This window comes from Rhinolophus hipposideros (assembly GCF_964194185.1).
Source record: "Rhinolophus hipposideros genome assembly, chromosome: 2".
Classification (NCBI taxonomy): domain Eukaryota; kingdom Metazoa; phylum Chordata; class Mammalia; order Chiroptera; family Rhinolophidae; genus Rhinolophus; species Rhinolophus hipposideros.
Window position 1 is genome coordinate 65,395,576 of NC_138048.1, and position 24,387 is coordinate 65,419,962.

General features: G+C 36.6%; 1 protein-coding gene across 6 annotated transcripts in view; it reads left to right on the forward strand.

Moving 5' to 3' along the window:
- The first annotated feature begins 519 nt into the window (after positions 1-519).
- PEX5L (peroxisomal biogenesis factor 5 like) overlaps positions 520-24,387 on the forward strand; it is a 210,749-nt gene continuing 186,881 nt past the window's right edge. For 4 of the 6 annotated variants that reach the window (XM_081026059.1, XM_081026060.1, XM_081026062.1 and 1 more), the window contains exon 1: positions 521-978. In XM_081026059.1, coding sequence (XP_080882185.1) covers positions 958-978 — 21 coding nt within the window. In that variant the 5' untranslated portion in view covers positions 521-957. Of the gene's footprint in view, positions 979-24,387 lie in introns of all 6 variants that reach the window. The other 2 variants (XM_081026065.1, XM_081026057.1) reach the window with 2 other exon arrangements.

The window sequence follows — 24,387 nt, forward strand, 5'->3', positions numbered from 1 at the left end:
TACAAGATGTTAGATGATAAGTGCTCGGGAGAAAAATCATAGAAGGCCTTTTGGGATTGGAGTTTGAGATGTTAAACAGAGTGCTCAGCGATGAATTGGGGCTGGGGTGAGTGGGGAAGAGTCCCGATTCACCGAGTGACACGGAGGTAACTTGTGAAAGAGCTCAATCAGAATAGAAGTAAACTCTTCGATCACCCCCACGCTCAGCCTCGTATGTCTGTAGGATGATGGGCTCTGTCTTTGTTGATGGCCCCCGGAGGGACAATGGATTTTCCTCCCACTTTTCTTTCATCTGGCCATCCGCTTGGCTAGCATCGCCCTGGCAGCGGACGCCGCACCTGCACGCCTCGCGCGACCACTACCCGAGGGCACTTTGCCGCCGCGGGTCTAATCCCCGAGCACGCGCGCGGAGGGGCTGGGCGTGAGCCGCCTGCTGGCCGCGCCCGGGCCGCCGGGGACGCGCGCGCGTGCTCGGCCCGCGGCCTCTCGGCAGGGACGCGGCCGGGAGGGCGGCGCGAGCCCCGCTCGGCGGCTGCTGCGGCGGCTGGTGTGGGCGTTCACACCAGGGCTGGGAGGAGGAGGAGGTTCGCGGCGAATAGAGAGAGAGACATGAGGCACCCCGGCAGGAAGCGAGAAAGAGTTCGGCGCCGGAGTGAGTTGTAGAGACGCGGGGCGAGCAGGACCTGCGCCTGCGGGAGAGCGTGGCTGCCTGGGCTCCTCGCCCGCTCCGCGCTCTCCTGGGTCTGCTTTCAGCACCCGGAGCGGAGAACAGTTCCCGGCTGTCTGCTCCGCCGCCGAGCGGCAGCCGCTGGCGGGCTACCTGGAGCCTGCGACCCGGCTCGGGGGCGCCCTGCGAGAACCCAGGGTGCACCCCGCCTTCTCCCCACTGCCGGTGTGCAAGTACATACGGGGAAAGCATCCGGAGGCCTCAGGAAGCCCTGAAGAAGTCCAAGCAGGATGTACCAGGGACACATGCAGGTAAGACATTTCCATCGAACTGGAAAGAAATCTTGGGGGCTAATTTAAGAGCAAGGCGGTTCACCAAGTTACTGTGGTCAAGTACTGCCTTCACACAATTCAACAAGTGAAGTGGTGCAACATGACCATGACATTTCTGACCAGTGCGATCGATGAAACTAGACGGTGTTTCTGAGGGTGGGAGACGGGGAGGAAAGACCACCTCGGAACTTCGATTGGCAAGTTTGTTTTCTGTACATTCTCTGAGCCTGTGTCTTTAAACAAGATCAAGGAATCCAAACAGAGGAAACCTGGAGCTGACTGTGTGTTTCCGTTGTAATCCTATTGATGCAACTGGGCATGTATGTCAACTGAAGGGCAAACAATAATAGGAAAGACAAAGCTTTTTCTTTACCATCTGCAAAGGTTTCTTGAGAGTTAGAACACTTTGCACTTTTGTGTTATTTTTTAAAGCGATCATTTTTTTAATGGTTTGTGCAGTGTTATTTCCCTCCTCCAAATGATAGGACATTGTCACCTACTCCTATAGTCACAGGATGACTTAGGAGGATGAATTTCAAACATATGTCCAAGAGGCTCTAATGTTTTCCAGGGGAAGTGCTGCCTTTGGTTGTTAATGCTCATTTGAGCCACTGCTTTTCTCTGATGCACTCTGCTCTCTTGGGCAAAATTACTTTAACCTTGACTCCAGTTCTCACTCACCTGGTTGGTTCTTATAAAGGCAGGTGTATGCTTTAGGGGGTAAAAAATGAAACACTAACTCAGCTTCCTAAAGTATGAACTGAGCTCTTTTTGATTTTCCTAATTCTGTGTCTTTTAGAGCAATTGAAAACAGATAAATATGTTGTTCCATTTATGATTTAGTACTACCCAATATTTAATTTCCAAGTATGTAGGGAAATTCTTTTGGACTGCAATTTATTTTTATATAAAGTAATATTATATCATATTGCTAAGTTTTGTAAGAATTCTGAATCAGCACTATCAGAATTCCAAAAGCGTTTCCCATATTATTAACATCGTCTTGTTTTGAAAAACTGTTAAAGGGATTATATCACAGCTGAAGGATAGTAATTAGTGACTGAAATATATTTCTAAATATATATATATATATATATATATATATATATATATATATAATAAATGTTATCTGAATGTTTCTTATTAAAGCTACGCTAATTGGAAAGTTTGGTAAAAAAGAAGCTTTCAAGCAATGACTGCTGAAAAAATTAACAAACGATAGTAATACTATAATTTTAGGCTTCATTACCACTCAAGAATGATACTTACAATTTTATATATTATCTATTTATTATCTCTAAACAGTTTTTCTATAATAGTAAAATAGGAAAGTTTTAATAAATAGAATCATTCTTCAGAAAATTGCTCATTCACACAAAATTCATAATTGACTAGTTGGACAATTAACAAAAACTTTCCACATAATTTTTTTGTTTGAAAATACGTTTTTGTGATGCAGAATTGAAGCAACAATCTGGTAAATTCAGGAACCCCAAAATAATTGTAACTTAATTTTCTGAATATTTCAAGGGAGGATGTTATTGAAACTTGAATTATCTAGAACAATGTCTGAGGGTTTCATTTCACTTTGAGAGAACAACATATAAGACTCTGTATATGCTCCAAACTTAATGTGTGTGTTTTTTTTCTTTTTGCTCATGCACTGCTTAACAACAAATATGATGGCTTGCTATAAAACTGACAAATCTTTGCTACCAAGCTTAATTTGAAAACATTGCTAAATACTGTAATCAATACGCTTGCCAAAATTTCAGAGCACAATACTTTGCCCTATTTACTATTCATTATTAATATGAAACATAAAACTTCTAAGGCTATACTAGTTTAGTAGCTATTAAATGATATGATCACCTGAGTGGGAATTCTCCCCCCAAAAAATAATGCCTATTACAACCTGATTCACAATTTGCTAACATTTTAAAACTCCAATCTCTTCCCCAAAGAATATTTAGCCTATAGACAAAATCTCCATCATGTTGGTATATTTAGATTAAATAAAGAATCATTCCTTATCAGAAATAGCATCATCTTCCTGTGTTTACCTGACTCTAATCACAAGGGAAAAGAAACATAGCCCAAACACGGTTATTAAAAATAAGAATACATATTTAGTAAAGTAGACCAGGGATGAATGATTTACTAACATTTCTGCCAACTTTGGTGTTCGTTTGAAACATTAGTGTTTCTTAGCTGATACCTTAACACAGGAGTGAAACAGAAGATGTTTGCAATCATTTTTTTTGCCTTCTAATTCTCTGTTCTGTATCCAAGATATTTTAAAATAAAACACTTTGTAAATAAACAGTCTGGAGTAAGGGAGGTTTTCACACGAAGCCTTAAAAAGTAGGCATATTTAAAACTCCTGTAGTGCCTTTGTTTTTACAACTCAATGATTTTGTAAATAAAGTTTATTATTCTTATACATGCGACCAATTCATCCAATTTACTGTAGAAACTAAATTTGTTTTAGGAGCCACAAACTTTTAAAAACACTCTGCTAGTTCATTAGAAGATAAAAGTTGACATCTATTACAGGTAGATAAACAGAGCATATATATTTCTTGGTTTCATAATAAATATTTGTCACTGGCATATTTATTAGGAGCAGGGCCCCAGAGTTCTAATGTTTTCCAATTGCCTCACTAATTATTTCCAAAGGGAATTTATCACCCCAGCAACTTAAGCAAACGTTGGTTTTTTTAATGGCTTGTAGAATTACTTTTTATTCCCCTTTGACCAAGGGGGCCGATGGTGATTGAATATACTCAGCATCAGCTCGGACCAAACTCTCTATTCCTAATAGATGATCTGTGGTCTTAATTCCTCCAGTACCTCTGTGTGCTCTGTGTTGTGATGCTTCCTTGTATGTGTGCATTAGTTAACACTGCCAATTAAAGCAAAATAATTATGTGGCTCAGTATATTTCTTTAACCAAAAATTTTTCTGGAACTACAGTTATTAAAATTATTTTGAAAGGCAATCAAACAAAAAAAATCTATTTGTAATTGTAACTGATTTTTATTATAAGCATTCAAAAAAGACTTTTTTGACTTATTCAAGCCAGCTGAGGAATCATTCCATACCCTCTGGCTTCACAAGATAAAAACTAAAGAAAATTTAAATGGCAAAATTATAAGATTATTAACAGCCATTTTCATTTGTCTTCCTCCAAAGAGATTTTGTGTTTGTTTTTATTTATGACATTGCTTAAGCTTTTAAAAAAATCTTCACGAAGGGAACAGCTTGAGTAACATAAATTATGTTAATACATTACGTCTGGCCTCTTGGGATTCATTTTTATTCACTAGAGACACGAAGATAGAAGCCAATGCAAGGTTATAGAATATAGAATGTTGTTTTCAACATCTGTAAGAGCAGTTTGTCATAATTGAGATCCTAAGCAAAACTATAAAATAGACAATATTTATCACGGGTACTTCCACTTCTCTAACAGATCCATTTTTCCCCTCCTAATGCCACCATTTTCTATCCCGTGTCATTTCTTTATTAACCCTTCACTAACAAAGATATAATTAATAACAGAACACCACACCACACATGCACCTGACAGCGGTATTTGCATCTTCAGAGGAGAATTTTTAAAGATTTGTTTGGGACGGGAAGAGGGGTGTTTTAAGGGAATGAAGTAACGCTGGCCTGAGGCTGGAGCTGGCTGTGTTGTTTTGGATAAGAGTAGCTGCTGCCATGTCCTCTCTCCCCAACTCAAATCGTACCTGCCCTCCTGCTCAGAGTCTTCCTGTGAGCAATAATGAGCATTAATACAATTAATTTATTGTCTGAAGTCTTAACTAGACCTCTATTGAAGGAAATTCATGTAAAGTGAACCTGACGTCAAAATTATGACGTCAAGCTTCAGAAAGATTCTGAGTGCCTTCCGATATATTTACAAGCAAATCATGCTTGGTCTGAGTGTAATGTTGAGCTTTTAATACTTACAAAATATAATACTTATGGTATTATATTGCACAATATTTGATTTACCTGAAAATTGTATTCCCCAGTCATACCAGCCAACAGTTTACATTATGTACTTACTGTAAGAAACACAATATGTTCTTCCTAGATTTTGTTTACAGTTTATAAATATTCTTCCTAAACACATGTGTTTGAAAAAAAATTTCAGCGTATGACTGTTTTGACTATGAAATATTTTTAAAGTCAAAAACAAGAAAAGGTTAAAACAGAACTTGTTCATTTTAAAATCCTGAATCTCTCTCTTGTCACTGCCAACCTAGGAAACATTAAGATGTGATGCATCATGTAGTCAAAACATCTGGCAGACTGCTTCTTTACACTTCTCATTGAGATCACGTGCTGCTAGCAGAGGCAGGCGCTAGAGCTGTTTAATGGTTTCATATGCTAGAATTGGCTTCTTAATACATTTATGCAATAACTAGTGTGCATTTCCTGCATTAAAGGTGAAGGTAAAACCTAACCTAACATTTTCTTATTAAAAGACCGAAGTCTGGTCTAAATGTTTTGGGACATCCAACCATGACGTAATTTCAAATACACTGATAGAGAAAATGGGGTTGCCATGTTTCTGAAACATGTATTACCTTTTTAGTATTCAGAATTTATAAAGGGAACAAAATCATCTTGAACAAAATCATCTAGAACTAGCATGTAACTTGTGGACAGAGACCAGAGTGCTATGAATTGGGGGTCACATTTCTGTCAATGACACCCTTCCTTTATCTCCATCTCACCCAATTCCACTCCCCAGCCTCCACTTCTGCCATCCTCTTTACTAGGAATACCAAATGGAAGAATTCTTTCCCTGGTCTGTTAAGAAAGGTTTCTGTATCTTATATATTATCATACAGAATATAAACCAGAAGATAGTTGATACCCTGTTGGTTAAATATCAAGACCATTGCTGATTGTTCAGAGCTCAGAGTATAATATAACACACTGCCAATGTTGCCTTAATGTCATTATTTTACTGATCCTTATTAGTACAATATGCTACTTTTCCTGTTAAAACTCCATTATAGACATAATCATTCTTATTCTCCATGTGAGATTTTACTAAGTTTCTCATCCTTATGTGTTATTTTTAGACAATCACTGTTAGAAATTCCACAGATGAAAAATAATGAGCTCATTTAGCTAGGAAGAGGCTGCTTATCTGCCATTTCATTCAAGGGCAGCACATAGAACCCTACCAGCAGCTCTGAAATGGGACAGACCTGAACTAAGTGGGACAGTTTGCACTGCAGGTGCATGCACTGCTCCCCAAAGCCCCTGGTCATGCACAGAGATTTCTGAAACACCAGACAAACCCTGCACGTGGGTCTTGGTGCAGCGAAAACTTTTTTTCCCCCTAAACAGAATGCCATATGGTGAACTATGAATCATGGAGATTCCAAGGGAGGATTGGTGTTGCTGTGATGCCTGAAATCTACCTAGGGAGCGAAAAAATTCCCACTCCCACACACCCTCCTAAAAACTATGTAGTTTTTAAAGTAACTGGTATGGTAGAAGAATTCAAAATCATTTCATATGAGTAATGACTGAAGAAACTAGGGGTGTTTGGCTTGGAAAGTAACTCAAGGACACCATGATGACTCTACATAAATATTTGAAGAGTTATTGTATAGGAAGGGGATGGAATTGTTCTGTGTAGCCTTGAGGGTTAAAACTGCTATCATATCAGTGTGAGGTAAAGTTTCTCTAAAACAATGGCAATAAGACTCTGGATACAGCACCCATCCCCACTGTGGTGAGATGCCTACTCAGAGATGGAAGAGGCCTACAGATGGGAGAGGCCTACTTGGAGATGGAAGAGCTTACGGATGAGCAGAGTATAGGGTCCCTGCACACACCAGGCCTCTGTTCCAAGACCATCACACGTTGTGGAAGAAATCCAGTGGAAAGCACCATGAGATGGCATGTGTGTTTGCATGTGCATGTCTATGTGTCCTACTAAAAATGGTTGTAGTCGACTGAAGTAATGACGTTAAATATGCAAAATCCAGCATGTCCTGGGGGGAATATTCCCTAGTTACCTGGAAGTATAAGGATGAATGAACATCAGACAGAGCCTTGAAAGCACCATCACGCAAAGTGATCAAAAATAGTAGAAGGAGAGAAAATATGGAACCTCCCTAAGGAAATGAGAAAGAGGAAAACATTTAAACATCATGAGAAGATGAAGCTCCTAGAGCTGCAAAACATCTTTTTAACCTTTCGCATGGGTATTAACTGTAACATGCTTATGCTAAAGGATATCCTTTGATCATGTGAGGCTGTGCCGTCTGATTGGGCGGGTGATGAAATGCCCATGATACACCTGGGAGCGTGTTGGACATGCAGGATCTCAGGTCCCACTCCAGACCTTCTGAATCAGAAACTGAATTTTTCAAGATACTCAGTGATTTATATGCACATTAACATATGAGAAGCACTGGTCTGAAAATGTCTGTATAGAAAATAAGGCCTGATCTATTGCACTTAAGAACTTAGCAAAAAGTTTGATTCTGGGGTAGCTTTCTGACACTGCAGAGGCATGATAAGGCCCCTGACAGAGGAGATGACAAGAGCAACTATCACAACTAGGTTTGAATAAAATTTCTTCCTTATATTGACACCATAACCACCATCCAATTGGTTCTAGTTTTTCCATCTAGAGGAAGCACGAAAATCTATTTTTTCCACCTGAATAAACAAACCTTCAAATATTTAGAGAACTATCATGTCCTCATCTCATTAAATCTTTTCTTCTCCAAGATAAACAACCCAGTTCACTCAGCCGTTTTTCATAATGACATTTTTGATGTCTTAATGGCTCCATAAAAGTATGGTCCTCTGAACAAGACACACAGCCCAAGATGTGGTCTGACCAGTGCCAAACACTTTGAGATTATTTATCTCTTGGGAAGACATCTACCCAGACAGCCTAAGATTACGTGAGCATCTTTAGACTAAATTGTTCTCTAAATTGTTCAGATGTTTCTATTCCCTGAATAACTTAGGTAACAGGTGTTAGGTCTTTAATACCAGAGTGATCTTGAATCCAAATGTGCTCATTAGAATATTCTAGGTTAACAGTTCCTTATGTCTCTAACAGTTGGACTAGTGTTCAGTTTTGAGGTCATAGAATCCTGGATTTAAAGGACTCTTGAAAATATTTTGTTCAACTGTTTCATTTCACAGATAAGAAAACTGATGTCCAGAATAAGAGGCTTGTTCAAGAAATTCCACATAGGTAGTTAGAAGAGTTAGTATGGGGGATGAGAGCTGCCTTACCCAGTGTGCTATATACTTTATTTTGATATTTATGACAAAAAAAAAATCTAAGTGAAAAGCAAATACTATAATAAACCACAGGATGTTTCCAAATGTCCAGGTGTTTCACATTTAGTCACCAAAAAAAAAAAAAAATCGATATTTTCCTGCTTTTCAGTTTTAGTATAACTACTTGATATTTTATGTATTTGGTTTTTGTAATCATTTGGCTAACAATGGAAGAAAAGTCTAGCCTGTAAGTGTGTTTTAAAAGGTAAATGAGATGCCGTGAAAAGTTGTATCATTTCTTTTCCTAAAGGTGTTCCCCACTGTCTTTCCTTGGACTGACTAGATTGACCATTTGAGTGAATTGATTTGATAGGTTCTTGGAACTCAGCTACCTAAATATACAAAGAAATCAATCAGAGGTCATTAGCTGTAACCAACAGAAACCAACTCTGAACAATACCCTAACTAAATAATTAAGATCCACACCACCCAAGAGGTGACCATTGGGATGTCCCTCTCTGGATGTGGTCCCTGAGGAGGACACAACATCGCTTATGTAATATTACTGCTGAAAATGCACAGCTCGAATCTAACCATGATAAAATCTCAGAGAAACCCAAGATGAGGGATATTCTACAAAATAAATGATTATGTTTTTCAAAAATATACATGTCAGGAAAAACAAGAACCGTGATGTTTACAAATTAAAAGACCAAAGAGATATGACAGCTAAATGCAATACATGATCCTGGATTGGATCCTGGAGTGCAAAGAAAATTGTTATAAAGCACACCGTTGGCACAATTAAAACTTGAATAGGGACTAGAGATTAGGTTAGCATTAGTGTTATACTTGGTAACGGAATTGGATCACTAGCTGTGGTTACATAAGAGAATATTCTTGTTCATTAGAAATATATGCTGCAGGGGTAAAGAAGTATAGTATATGTAACCTACTCTCGAGTGATTTGGAATAATAAAAATAATATATATGATATAATTATATATAATTATATAATGGAGAGAGAGAGAGAGAGCAAGCAAACAGCAAAATATTAAAAACTGGCAAATCTGGCGAAAGGACATTATGGAAGTCCATTGTATTATTCTTGCAATTTTTCTGTAGGTTTGAGATTATTTTAAAATAAAAAGGTGTGTTTTTTTTAATGTATAAAATCAAGTGCGTTGGGGCGCTCACAGACTCCTGGATCTAGGTTCTGGATGAAGGGATCACGCAGTAGGCAGGGGCACAGCCCGTCGAACTCCAAACCAGACTAGTACGGACCCCACCGCCACCCTCATGGAGCGAGGAACATTAGAACTTGCAATGCTCACACACCTGACTAGACACTGGTTCAGCCACTCACCATTGCTGCTGCTGCCCATGGAACCCAGCTGCTGCTCCCCACTGCCAGGATGAATTCCCTACCAGGACTTCTTTGGTGCACCCCCAAATCCAAGTTCCGAGTGGGGGCAGGTGCCCTATCTACAAGATAGTCTGGGAAAGTTCATATCTGCTTCCCACCAAGACTCCAAAAATGGGCCATTTTCCAACTATAGAGCTTAGATTTTGGAAAGTTAAAAAAAAAAAATACCCAGTGTCCACTATAACATGTTACAGATATTGCTTTTTGAAGCAATAGATACCTCGCTATCTCGACTAAAGTCTAGTCTGCCTTGAGGGATAAAAGTTAAAATAACTCTCTTTAAGCCCTGTGCATCTTTGTTACTACCTGCCATTATGTGCAGGCCTGTAGGAGAATAGGGTAAAATCCGGAGTACATTGGTTATTAAATCATGCAGCAAAGAGGAGCAGAACGATCGCTCCCTCATTCACCAGTGTCCATTTACTGCTCACTCCTATTTCTTCTGAGAAATTGGAAACAGCCCTGTGAAGAATTTAGTAATTAATCAGGGAATTAAAGTATATATCATGAACCTTAGTGATAAGAACTTTCTTTCCCTCTATATGCAGGAATTTAATGTGGAAAACTGGGCACATTAGTGTTTGATATTCATCCAAAGGATGATTGTAATCAAGATGCCCCATGTATTTGAGACATTAATTTTGTATTGATATGCAGTCTATTATATAAATCTTTAGGAAGATTTATGTAAGACAGAAAGAAAGTGTTCTTAATCCTGGGGCAAGATTAAATGAAAATAGAATCTTGGAGATATAAAGGTCTTTAGAGTTCACACAGCACACATTTGTCATTTCACATCTGAGGAAACTAAGGGTTAGGTCTTGATGGAATTAATTCTGTAATTAATTACCTCTTCCCAAAATGAAAAAAAAAAAAGCATGCTGAAAGGCTTTCAATGGCATGCATCCTACATCGCTTAATAATATCTCATTGGAAGAGGCTACAAAAACATACCAGTTAAGAGCTTGTAGTCCAGGATCAGACAGCCCCAAATTCAAATCCTGGCTTCACCACATATTGTCTATGGTGATCTTGCTCTAATAACTTGTCTTCTCTAAACCTCACTGTTCTCATTTGTGACAGGGAGATAAAAAATGTATGCACACATTGTGATGACCACACATTGGATTACATCCTATGTTTTTGTAGAGCTGGCCAAGTGTTTCATATATACTGTATGTGGAAGAAGGAACTGAACCACAGCAGTGCCTGTTATACCTGGTTGTTTACAATGGTGGCAGATGCTTGATTTTCTTATTCTCTCACAGTTCTGGATTTTCATTTTCATTGCCCTATCCCCAAACTCTTGCCTTCCATATACTGAATATTCACTCACCCTTTAACATTCCACTCAGATGTTATCCCTCAGTGAGTGCTGCTCTGCACCCCCACCAGCACTCTCCCACCCTCCCACACACACACATTAGGGATGTCTTCCTTAATGCTTTCTTAGTACCTTATATGCATCGCTAATACCATAAGTAACATGAGGTCTGACAATTAAATTCACAAACTCATCCTAGAAAAAGTGCTACATACTTCATTGCTGAAGGTGCTATGGTCACCTTCAAAGTACTCCCCTTGGGAAGCTATGCACCGATGCCAGTGCCTAGTCCACCCTTCAAAGCAATTTTGGAACACTTTTTCTGGAATGGCCATCAGAGCTGTCATCGTATTACCCTTGATGTCCTGAATGTCATCAAAATGTCTTCCTTTCAATATTTCCTTTATCTTCGGGTAAAGAAAGAAGTCATTAGGGGCCAGATCAGCTGAGTAGGGAGAGTGTTCCAATACAGTTATTTGTTTACTGGCTAAAAACTCCCTCACAGACAATGCTATGTGAGCTGGTGCATTGTCGTGATGCAAGAGCCATGAATTGTTGGTGAAAAGTTGAGGTCGTCTAACTTTTTCATGCAGCATTTTCAGCACTTCCAAATGGTAAACTTGGTTAACTATTGGTCCAGTTGGTACAAATTCATAATGAATAATCCTTCTGATACCAAAAAAGTTTAGCAACATCGTTGCAATAAGTTCGCAAACTTAATTGTCCGAATTTGTATAGCTTTAATTATTTGTTTTTGTCAGTCTCCTGAATTACTTGTAAGCCCATCTATGGCGGTGACTGTATTCAATACATCTTTGGATCCCTGGACACTAATAGTGCTACGTACATACTATTAATGCAGTATTTATATATTGAATGGATGAATTGGTGAATGAATGCATAAAAGAAAGAATAAAAGAATGAATGGATGAAATATTCAAAAGAGTCGTTTACTATTCTTGATAAGGACCCCAAGTTGGGATAATCTTCCTGATTCTAAAATACACAGCCCCAGAATCTGGCCTATTCCCATGAGTATCAGCAGCAAATGCATACTCGGTGAAGTTTCCACACACTTGAAAGAGAATCAATTACAGGGAAACCTTATAAACCTTATAATTAGATTGCCACTATAATTAACCAACACTCTGCTGTCAAAGTAGTCTATGCAGTTTAATGGGTTCAACCTCTTTAAAGCCTGAGGACAGTCTGGGGCTGCAGATTTAAAATATAATAGATTCTCCTAATGGTTTCTAACTGTATCTCTAACTGGCCGAGGTCATTTGGAATTAGAATCCATGCCTCTAAGGTTCTATACACCACCTCACCACCTCAGTTAGTTGTCAACAGTGATTTTAATTATAGTGCTAACACACACACAGACACACACACACACACACACACCTGAGACAACTGAGACCACAGAACATCATAGTTAAAACTACCCTAGGAGGCTGACATTGCTTACACTCAGCTGTAAGGGTTGCTTACACCTACACACAGACACACAGACACACAGACACACAGACACACACACACATATTTTTCTAAAGATCCAAAAAAGGAGCTGCACTCAAAATGGTCATCCAGGGGATGTGTCTATTTTGTGAGCCTGTCTAAATATGGAGATTTATTGTGTCTCCCACAGTTACTCTGATTTGGGAGCCTGAGACATGGAAGAGTAATTCTTCCCATTCAGATACAGAGTAAAAAGATTCCCAAATCCCATGTTAAAACTTCCTTCATAATAGAGAGGAGGTAACTATACCAGTAACATGTGCCACCTCTGGGAAAATTATAAGAAGGGACCTTTTCTGGGTGACCCAAGTACACAAAGACTCTTCTTTTCCCTGGAAGATACAACCCCACACCCAGGCACACAATTTGGCAAGTGGAGTTAGAGGGTTGGATACCAAACATGACTTGTGCTCCCTCATCCAGACATCCTTGCACAAGTAATATATGCAACCATATGTATCCTCTGAAGGGAGTCTCCTCTACCAACAATCTAGTCTGTCAGGGTGGGGGGAAGGTGTATGATGAAAAGTGTAGAAATGAGCTGTTTTACCAAAGATATTCAAACACAGATTGGGCGTAAATTTGCTAATATCTTTATGGAAGAGGATTACTGGCTTTCCTTCCTGCTCTTGGATTCTATTATTATCAGGCCCTTAATTAGAGATACAATGTATCTCTGAGTGTTTGATCAGGGCAGATTTCCCCAGTTATCATGGAAAATAAATTAAAAAGCTTTGCTAATATTAATATACTTGTTATTTCTTATGAAGCCACAGATCAATCTCTCCTAATACTTCAAAGATTATGCAGCTTGGGAAAATCCTGCCATATTTCTCTTCTCCATTCTGCAAATAACAAAAGATATTACTACAAAGCTGTCCCCAATATGGCAGAACTCTCAGCTGTGATAGATACTGATAATCTCTGCTACAATAGTTACTTTTTGTGAGAGTCTCATAAAATGTAATCTTTAGAATGCTTTGGTGAGGTTGGCAAAAGATAGGTATTTTATCTTTGTCATGCTGATAAAGAGAATGCAGCTTATAGGGTTTGACTGCTTCACCCAAACTTCCTCATCAAATCGGTTAGGGACTGAGGACTCGAATTTGGGTCTTCTGATTTTCACTCTACTGCTTGAGCCCATGTAGAAAATTCAGTCCACGTCCACTTCAGCTATTGCAGAATGACTCAACTAACAGGACAAAAAGGATTTTGCAAGGTTTCTGGAACATTGCATCACCTTCGAGGGTAGAAATCTCTAGTGCATTCTTTCTATCATTTATGCAAGACAGATGCTAAATCCATACAGCTTTATCAATTCTCTGAACTCAACATCTATATATATTAACTTAGCACTTTGAGAGTACTTTTGTGTTTGACGGGGTACACTCTCCTAAGTACAGAACAGCATTGAAACATCCATCTTTTTGTACAGAAAGCATCCCTAGAATCAGAAATGCCCAGGAGGCCAGAAAAATAATGAGAGTGTGAGATTAACCAGAGCTCAGAAACCCAGTGTAGAGTCGTTGTGTTGCATGTCTAGAGGCAGATTCTTGGGTTGTGTGTAAGCTAAGCCAAAATATCCCCACCAAAATCAGTCACTTATCTAAGTTTTATTTTATACTTTGTTTGCTATTATAAAAAATTCAAAAATAATATGGTGGTGAACCAAAAGATTTTGGTTTACTTTAGTATTTTCACCTCTATTAAACCTATCTTTAAAATATGTTAGTATTGAAAAATTAGTTACTACGTATTTGGGAGAGTTCTCTTAATTTCCACTGCTCTTAGAGATCCTTTTTTTTTTTTCAAGGAAAAAGAAAATACCAACTTTGCTGAAAGAGAACTTCTAAATGGCAGGATCAAGATTACTGTGAAGGAAATATGCATAGATTTTACTAGTCTCAATTGATACTAAAATATCTATTTAAAATGGAACCACTGTCCCTAATTTTTTTAATTAATTTTAAACTTTCCATTACTTTAGGAGTAGAAGGCCTAGGAGTAACATTGTAAATCATTATAAAACTCAGAATGTGACAGTATCGATCAGCTAACAATGTAAAATTAAAAGTACCAAAATCCTATTTCCTTTCATTGTTTATTTTGTTAAAATTAATTTTTTGAGGGATAAACTTCTAGCACATTAATATGATTATGTCCTGGTTTCAGAATCAATGATAAAAGAATTTTAATTTTCTGTGTTATATCCAAGAAGCATTAATCTAATATTCGATTTTAAGAGTTAAGGTACAACTATTCTGCATCTAGCTTATCAAAAATTATTTTACCTGTGGCTTGTACTGCACATAATTCTGTCATTTTAAATAAATGTTTAAATGGATAATCAGCTAGCCTTTTTGTGAGTAAAGAAATGTTAAAGTAACCAAGCTGAAAACATAATTAGTCTGGCCTCTATGCGCATCCTACATATATAAAAGCCAGTTCTGTCTTCCCGACTAAATACCATTATCACTAACTGACCACTTCTACCTGATCCAACTCAGAATCAACTTGTTCCTAATCAGATCCATGATCACCACCAACAACCTTCATAAAGCTCTCCTCTTCTCCTATTTTCCTGGATTGTTTAATGGTACCACCACATCCTCAATTACCTAAGTTAGAAACCTGGGAACCATCCTCTTCTCTTTCTGCCTCACTCTCCAAATCAAATCTAAATGCTCTAGCACTTACTTCCTAATTCACTCCTACTCTGCCCTATCTCTCCATCCTCATCTTGGATCACTTCATCATTTTTATTTGAAGAGTCACTGTAGCCCACCCAGCGAATCCTTTTGTTGTCAGTGTCACATGTCTCTTACCACACTCTTTGCTACAGCATTAATTTGATCAGATCACCCTTCTAGTTAAAGTTCTTTCAAGGTACACTGTCATCTATAAGTGGTTTTCCAAGTGCAATGATCTCTAGAATTATCTAAAATACTTATTAAAAACTCACATTCCTGGACTCTCCTGCGGCCCTATTCAATCAGGTTCCATGAGGGGCAGGCTTGGTAATCTGCACTCTAACACTGCAGGTGAATTTAGTGCACAGTAAAATGTGGAAAACACTGGCCTCCAGGATAAGATATGACTTATAAGGCCTACCTATTTGGCCATCTCATCTATAGCTTCCCCATAAGCAAACTGGATTCTGCCTTGCTATATTTTGGTACTTCCCCAAACCACACCTGGGCTTCCATGCCTCTGGCTGTCTCTAACGATATTCTCTGTCTGACCAGACACTCAACATATCACCCAGTTGGCTAATCCTTGCTCATCCTTCAAAACTCAGTTAAAGGGATATTTCCTAAAAGGAGTCTTCCCTGAGTTCCAGGGCTGGGGTAGATACTCTCACAGCACCCTGAGCCTGTGCAGAACTCTGTCTCACCTCCTCTCATCCTGCTTTCTGATAACTTCCCTTGGCTGTGTCTTGTTCATCTTTTACACCCTGGCACCTAGCACAGAGGCTGTTCACTGTAGGTGAGCAATACATGTTGGATTAAGTCATGAATCATTGAACTAATTCATCTTTTAATTACCCTAAATTAACCTGTTCTGTTTGATTTAAACCTCTGGAGAGTTCAATAGACCAATATAGATTGAGCATTTTATCTGGGCTCTTTGAAGATGGAATGAAATTAAAATATGAAAATGGACTAGTCCCTTTAAAAATCAATTAATCCTGAGCAATGCATTCAAATTCTTGTCTGATTAATTTCAAAGTTTGGAGGCATAGGGCGGAGCACAGGTATGAGGAGCCAAAGAAAGAGTGTGAGCCAGCAGGCAGAAGTATTAGATCCCAGAACTCTTTCTTCCCTAGCTAGTATGTGATTTGGGGAACACCTCAATCTTTGTGAGTCCCAGTTTTCTCATCCACAAAATGACTAAATAGAATATTAATCTTTCTTCAGTACTATAGTATTATTTTATTATTCTAAACTAAAATTTAGTAAATTAGTATTTTAAGATATTACTTAACATAATAAAGAAGCAATTTCAGTATATCATATGTAGAGATTACCATATATATACACATATATGTATATATATATATACATATATATATATATATACATTAAATTGAATTTTGAGGAAAAACTATTGATCCAACTTCACCATAACGTTAGACCAATATATATTTGCTCTACTTTTTCCTACTTAATTGTAATATTTTGTCATCTGGGTTTGGATTTTTATTTTATCAATTAATTGCATTATTTGCTTGTTATATGAAATGATAATCATCTGTTATTTATCCCCATGCATTATATTATTATGAGTGAAATGGATGTCATAGCAGTATTTGAGAAAATGATCTTCACAGTTTCTTCATGGTTTTCAAAGACCTGGGGAAAATTTTTGAGTGAGGTATTAATCCAAGTCATAGTATTCCCTACTTGTGTGATTGTGGACAAGTTTCTTACCTCTCTGAACATCTCAAAGTAGAAAACTAAAGTTGCAAGAGTCATACAAAAGTCAGATTTCTTGATTTCTGACGACAATAAGAGCATAGATTTGTTGCCAAATTTTAATACTGAATGCTTAAGAAATACCCTTATGTTATTGAGGGTGAAAAAGGGTTGCTCACATATGCAATTAATGCAGAGTGTCTCATTAAAACAGAGAATGGCACATCCCTTAAAAATTTTACAATAAGATTATCATCATAGAAATTATACCATCAAACAATAATGGAGTAAGTTAATTGCAGTGAGAAGTATTTCTGTTTCTTTTCATCTATCTGATTTCCTTAGTGACCCCCCCCCAAAAAAATGTAGATATTGGTGTGCCTTTCATCTGATACAACTGCAGATCCTTTGTAAACTGCCATTGGTATACCCATTTAGAGAGAATGGAGGGGCAAATATGATAATGAATAAAAATAGGAAACTAGACCCTAACACTGTGCTTGTACCTTAAATCACTGAAATTTCCTTTTCAAAAATTTAAAATAAGGTGACTTTGTAAGTCAAAAGTAGAGACTAGAAACTAAAACTTTATCATCACAGCCAAGAGCTCCCTTTTCTAGGAAGCTAGCAAATTTAATATGTCAGGGCAGTTAAAGTTTTTAACGAACATTGATTTATTAGAGAGCAAAGCAAAAGCTTATCAACTGGGAGGAATATTTATGCATTTATTCATGCATTCTTTAAGTAAACATGATTGTTAGTGAATCCCAATCTACATAGAAACCTAAAAACTGAGAGACTTCAAATTCTTGACATTGTTTCCAACTGTGACACCATATGGCCTTTACTAGCCTGTCTGATCCATCCCATGGCCCTATCCACAGCTGGTCAGAGGCTACCCTACTTAATAATGGAAGATTATGTGTTGCTTCTTTCCCTTCCAACCTCTTGAGCACACGATTTAAAAAACCCCAATACAGAGAGCCAGAAGATATTTCAATAAATGTTAACTAGAGTTTATAATATATTTCGACATACTGACCATTCACACCTGACTGTACTTATCTCTGTGGCTCTGAAAACGCCTTTCCTAGTGCAGCCCAGAAACTTCAGCCTGGCTGTGCTGGGTCACCACAAAAATCCCAGACAACCTAAACAAACTGAATTGGCAACAATCTCCAAGAGCCATCCTAGAAGCAGGGGGAGCCCTTTGAGAAACGTAGCAACTGGATGTCACCAGAGAGGACAGGCAGGCATGGGTGACAGGCTTGTTGGGAACTGTCTAAATGTTGTACTTCAAGCTTTCTGTGAATTGGTTTACAGCTTTTCAGAACAGCAGCCAGCCTCATATTACAGTGAATAAGGTCTCTAGGCCAACAGAAGCTCTTCTCCTCCTCCCAAAAACAGACCAAACAAAAGGCAGGTTTGGAAATAACTGCACTGTCATAGTGTTTGCATTGTCTTTAACCAGAACTTTTCACTAAAAAAAAATTCATGTTCTGATTTATATTGTAATTTAAGTTCATGATCCTGTTATCAAGTCAGAAGGTCAGGTTATGTCACTAACACAGTCATAGATTGCTAGTTGCTTGGTATTTCTGGTAATTGTCAGTTACAACTGGTTAGTGGTAGAGCCAGTATTCACCTCCCAATGCTACATTCAGTGTTATTCCCTTTCCTTTTGAAAATGTTTGCATGAGTTACGCACTGGCCAAAATGGCTCCAGCCAATTCAATCAGGTTAACACAGACCCACCAAATGATGGAAAAATTGAAAGTATTAAATTAATCATATCTGCAATTAATATATATGTTTTATTCTCATTCATATGAGGATATGGTCTGTAGGATACTACCTACATACCATATCAGAATACTACCTTTGGAGGAAAACACATTATCATGTAATATATATGTTCCATATAGTACCTGACATACTATACAACCATAATAAATATAAATCACTGAAATCCAATTTATTTTCTGGCCACACTCCCAGGAAAGCTTATCTGATTTCCAAACTGTGGATGCTAAAATAAAATCTGAGAAATACAGAGCAGAGTAAGAAATAGATCTTTTCAGCATATCTGATACCTACCCACCCTGAGTCCTCATTCTTCATCTTACTATTTATTTTGAATCCTAATCCCTTTCTCTGAACCTAAACCTTTTCTGCATATCCTAGTCATGTTAAGATAAGCAAATGCTTATCCACCCATTCATTATCAAATACTTTGGAGTACCTCCTCTTTTTATAGAAGAAACAAAGCTTTATGATAATCCATCTCATTAGAGAATTTAAAATTTACCTGAAAAGACATAAGAAAACTTATATAGGAAGATTAGATTTAAATAAAATAAGGAAACAGTTCAAGAATTTTCACAAGGCAATATAATTAAATGTGCAGTGTATGGAAAATAAGCATTTAAAAATGTGGGTCAGTTGCTTGTGATTTATAGAAATAGTACACTCAGTTTGAGAGTAAGTTAGTAAACCACATATAGTTTTGAATTAAGCATAAAAAAATAGCCCCCAATCAAATAAAATAGTTTAAATTATTTTCTCTTTTGAAAATGACAGCTTTTCACATAGTTCAAACTGACCACAACTTTAAACTACATTTCAGGAATGTATAAAGGGAGAGAAACCTGAGAAGGCATGCTGGGGCTTGAAACAGTGATCCATATTTTTTCACTGTTATTTCATAGCCGAGATGTTATGTGAGGGAAAACGTCCCTTTCCCAAAACAGCAGAGAGAAAATCAAAAAGATATTTCTGTCTGGGGATAGGTAAACCTTTCAGTTTGGTAAACTGCCTTTTGAAGCAATTCATAAGTCAAAAATATATTGGGGTATATATTCTCCTGATTTTCTTCATACCAAAAAAATTAAATTCAAATCTGTGAACATATATTTTTTTCAAGACAGAATCTTTTATAGATATTAACCCAGTATAAAATTCCATTTTGGAAATATAACTTCATATACAAATATAACATGTTAATGAACATTACTCACTATTTTTATAATAAAAATTTTTAGTACTAAAATTTTAAGTTGAATATTTGGCCTTATGAATCAGTAATGCTCTTATTCTGGATTCTGATTACGGTAAGTGTATTGATTAACAAAGCAAACAACCCAGACAATAAATGAAAAATTATTTTTATTTATAAAAAATTTTAAGACATTGATGCAAATAAACTAAAGTAACAAATAGCAACATTTAATATAGTATTTACATCCTAAAAATGATAAAAATCCATCAGCAATTCTCTGTCTGAGTCCTTAGAAGCTCCAGTGTCCTTCACCTCAGAGGTGAAGGTGAAGGCCAGGAGTTCACTGAAAGCAAGTCACTACCAGAGATAACCCTGGCTTGCTCCAGCTGCTCTAGTGGTATATGTCCACTTCTTCTAAAAGAGAAACCAGCAAGAATTTTCTATCATTCCTGGATAGATAACTCAACTAGATTGTTCAAGGACAAACTAAACAACCAAATTAAAGGTTACTTGGGGATAAGAGTTCCATGTAAGCACCTTTCAAATTTCATCTATTTTAAATTACAAACGTCTTAAAGACAGCAGCAAGATCTGAAACATTCACATATAGAGAAAAATTGATATAGATACAAAAAATATTTCACAGGTATTGAACTAATATCTAGTTATGAGGAAATTAAACAACAGGGCTAGCAGGAAGGATTTAGATGAAACTTTGAATGCTATGATCTAACAATTGATCAAAGTCATTCTCCATGGTATGTCTTACCACTTTTTCCTGGGGGTAAAACTGAGATACTAGAAGACAATGAAGGATATAATTAAGGACATAAAGATGAGATATTTTGTGTTGTTGGTGGTGGTGGTGTTATAGCATTTACTTCTTGCTTTTTTATGGAAAATAATGTGTTTTCCTCAAATTAGTCATACCCATTTTTTGTTGCCTAAATCGCTATTAGTCATTATTTTTCTGATTCTATGCACTTAAGTCGAGATACCCCCATTATAATGTTCTATAATTCCTTTGTTGATTATTCATTTACACTTTTACTCTTTTATTTATTCATTATACATTCATACAGTGCCTACTATATGTCATGACAAAAGTCCAGACAATTCATTTCAAATTTCTTCCACATTACCTCCCATTCTTCTCATTGGGTCCTGACAACTATTTGGCTTCCTCACCTGAATAGTAAGGAGATTAACGTACAGAATGATCTGAAGGCCCCTCCAATTCTGACATTCTGACACATTCAATACAATAAGGCATCAGGGATGTTGCCTTGTTTTGGTTTTTAGTAATACAGGATGATTAGCACTTTAAAGAACATCTCACTGTAGGAGACAATTTTGGATGCGTGTACCATTAATGGAGCGTATTCGTCTCATTCTTCTCCTGATATACTGAGAACAGATAATATGTAACATCATATCAGAATTTAAAAAACAAAAAAGTTTATTTTAGGGAAAACAAGTTTTCTGTAAATTATAATTAAATTCCAGTAGCTCATTTTCGAACCTGGCAAAGGTGGGATTTGAGCCCAGAAAATCTGTCTCCAGAGTCCATCCACTTGTGTACATGTTATTAAACAAACATGTTTTAAGCATTTATCAGAGTGTCAGCGACACAGGACGCAAAGATGAATGAGGCACGGTCCTGTCCTCAAGGGGTTTCCAGAGCCAACTCATCTTTCAGCACAGCACTACTGTAAACTCTGCTAAGGAAGAAGACAGAGCCCTTTGTGCTCAGAATCCCCACAACGCTCCATCCATTCCTTCCTCACAGCACGGTTACAAGTGGGTTATTGTTATTTGTGTGCACCTCTCAGATTCCTTGTCTGAAAAGAATGTACCTTATTCGTGTTTATACTCTATGTTGTGCCGAATAAAATGTTTTTAAAATAATGGATATTATACACTGATGTTTACGTGCAGCAAACATTTTATGGTAAATACAGTGCAAGAATGAAATAAGAGTCTTTAGTACAATAGCTGCAGTTGCAAGATCAAAATCACCATAATAATCCCAATTCAGATTCAGGGTGTTTTGTTGTTGTTGTTGTTGTTGTTGTTGTTTTCCCCTACCGAAGAAAAAAGAATTTAATGGAAAGAGATTGGCTTATTTTTTCAGTAAGTACATAGGAGATAGAGCACACTTCTTGTTATACCTTTTTAAGTCTATCCTTATGTGACTTAAGAGTTTGGCTTCTGTTAAGCCAGGCTACTTTCTGGCTTTTTAACAAATTCCCAGATTTAAATTTCTGGCATGCTTTCTGGAAACTATAACCTCTTAGCTTGTTTTAAAGTTTTAATGAAATAATAGCTCTGCATGCCTGTAATTTGGGAATTTTGTGTCTCCTTTCTTTGCCTTTTCTTGGCACTGAAGTCATGTACATTGAACATTGTTCCCTTAATTGAAGCACAGAATTCAGAAGAATATTCTTTCCCCTCAACTAATAGTTTCCTGAAACCTGCTGACATGTCAAGGGGAACATAAAACACATTTCATTAATTTTCATTCTGCTCTCAGACTCTTCAAGGGCATAAGGTTGAACGCTTTATCACATTTCCCATCTGATAGTGCTAAGATTTCTCAATTCCATCAGCCCACACTGGCAATTCTGGCAGTTCACAATGGAATATGAAAAATAAACATGCTAAAGAAGTTCAACAAAACTTAAAAAGCAATTACAAAATTAAGATTTGATTTTTGTCTGATCATAAAAGTCATACATGATCACTATAGAAAATTTGGACAATTAAGAAAGGTAGAAATAAATATAAAATCATCCATAATAAAATAATTAGTTTTTTAGTCATTTTTCCTGAACTGTTCTTTTCTTAAGTAAAGGTGAATATTCTCAGGAAACCATGAAATAGTAATTATATTTTATTCCTGTTATATGAATAATAATCATAGTAGCCAAATTTTATAGGCTGCTTACTATATACCAGGCATTCTATTAAGCGTGTCACATACGTTATTGAACTTAATTCTCTCTGGAAATGAAACTCTAAGAAAATGCTTTGTAGTTCCTAGCCATGGTTGAAGATGCCATGTAGAGTTCTAGTCACACAGGATCCAAAATAGTGGAAAATAAGTATTAAAATTATAAATTAAAGATTAAGACATAGATTTAAGGAACTAGTTTATAATAAAAGATTTTTAATCTTTTGTATGGTAGTTATCCAAATAATGTTCTCTGCCATCATTTTGAGTTACTAGATGTAATCTGAAGGTGAGAAAAATTAACGAGAATTTTAAACACACACGTGCATGCGCACACATAGAAAGTTACACCGGTGTTACGTTTAACATTACTAAATGTATCATGGACAATACATTGTTGTGCATGTTATTTATTAAAAACCAATCATTTATAGTTTTGTATTTGTATAAAGTAATTCATGCATGTTTAATTGTATAAAAATAAACACTAACTTACTCAAGGGAATAAAACTGATCATTTTTCCTAAAATGAAAATAATCTAGAAAACGGTACTGCTTTGAAAATTACAGAAATCTCCACTGTGAACCATCTGCAACTTCTTACCGAAGATTGTTGAACAATTAAAGAAATTCTCTTTGTAACAAAATTATGAATAGAATTTTCTTCTTTTTACCTTCATGAAAATGAATGCTTGATTTTTCAGTGTGATTTAGAGAGATATAGTTTAAAGTTAACTCTGCACCCCAAAGAATAGTTTGATCATATAAAATCAGGAAATATTTACTAAAATAAAGTATTTAAAAGGGATTAACTATAAGTAATTTAATTTATTCTTTCCATGTATATTATATATTCCATATAGTAGAATTTAGTGTTCTCTTGCATGATATATATTCTATAAAATGCGGCTTATTAACCTTTTTTCTTGTTGAAATTTATTGTCTATTACTTTATGTCCTTGCCTTATTAAATAAAATATATTAAATATAATATTAAAACCCAATTCAACCTTTTTTTTGTATTTTTGTAGTGCCTGAACCAGTGTCAGCATTTTATACATCAGTTCTCCCTGCTGAGTACTATAATTATATAATTTTTCTAAAGAAAATATTGAGTTTAAATTGCACTAACTCCAAGACAAAACCTACCAGTTTGGGGTTGTTGTTTTCCATTTATGGAAAACACAATAAATAAATAAAGTTTTTAATTTATGTTTAATGAAATCTCTATCGGTTTGTTGTGATAGAGATAGTGGAAGAGGGGGATCATTTACCTGTTTTTCATAAAAAGATTGTACAAAAATACTTCATTGAATATTGTTTTATGCTAGTGTTCAAGTAGCCCTAAAATGGATCATAGTTGATAGGTACTAGCATTAAAATATAGATAAACCAAAACATCTGTCTATTATCATAATAATTACAAAGAACTTAAATTGGAAATTCTTTGCTTTCTTGTTCTTATCAGAGTGA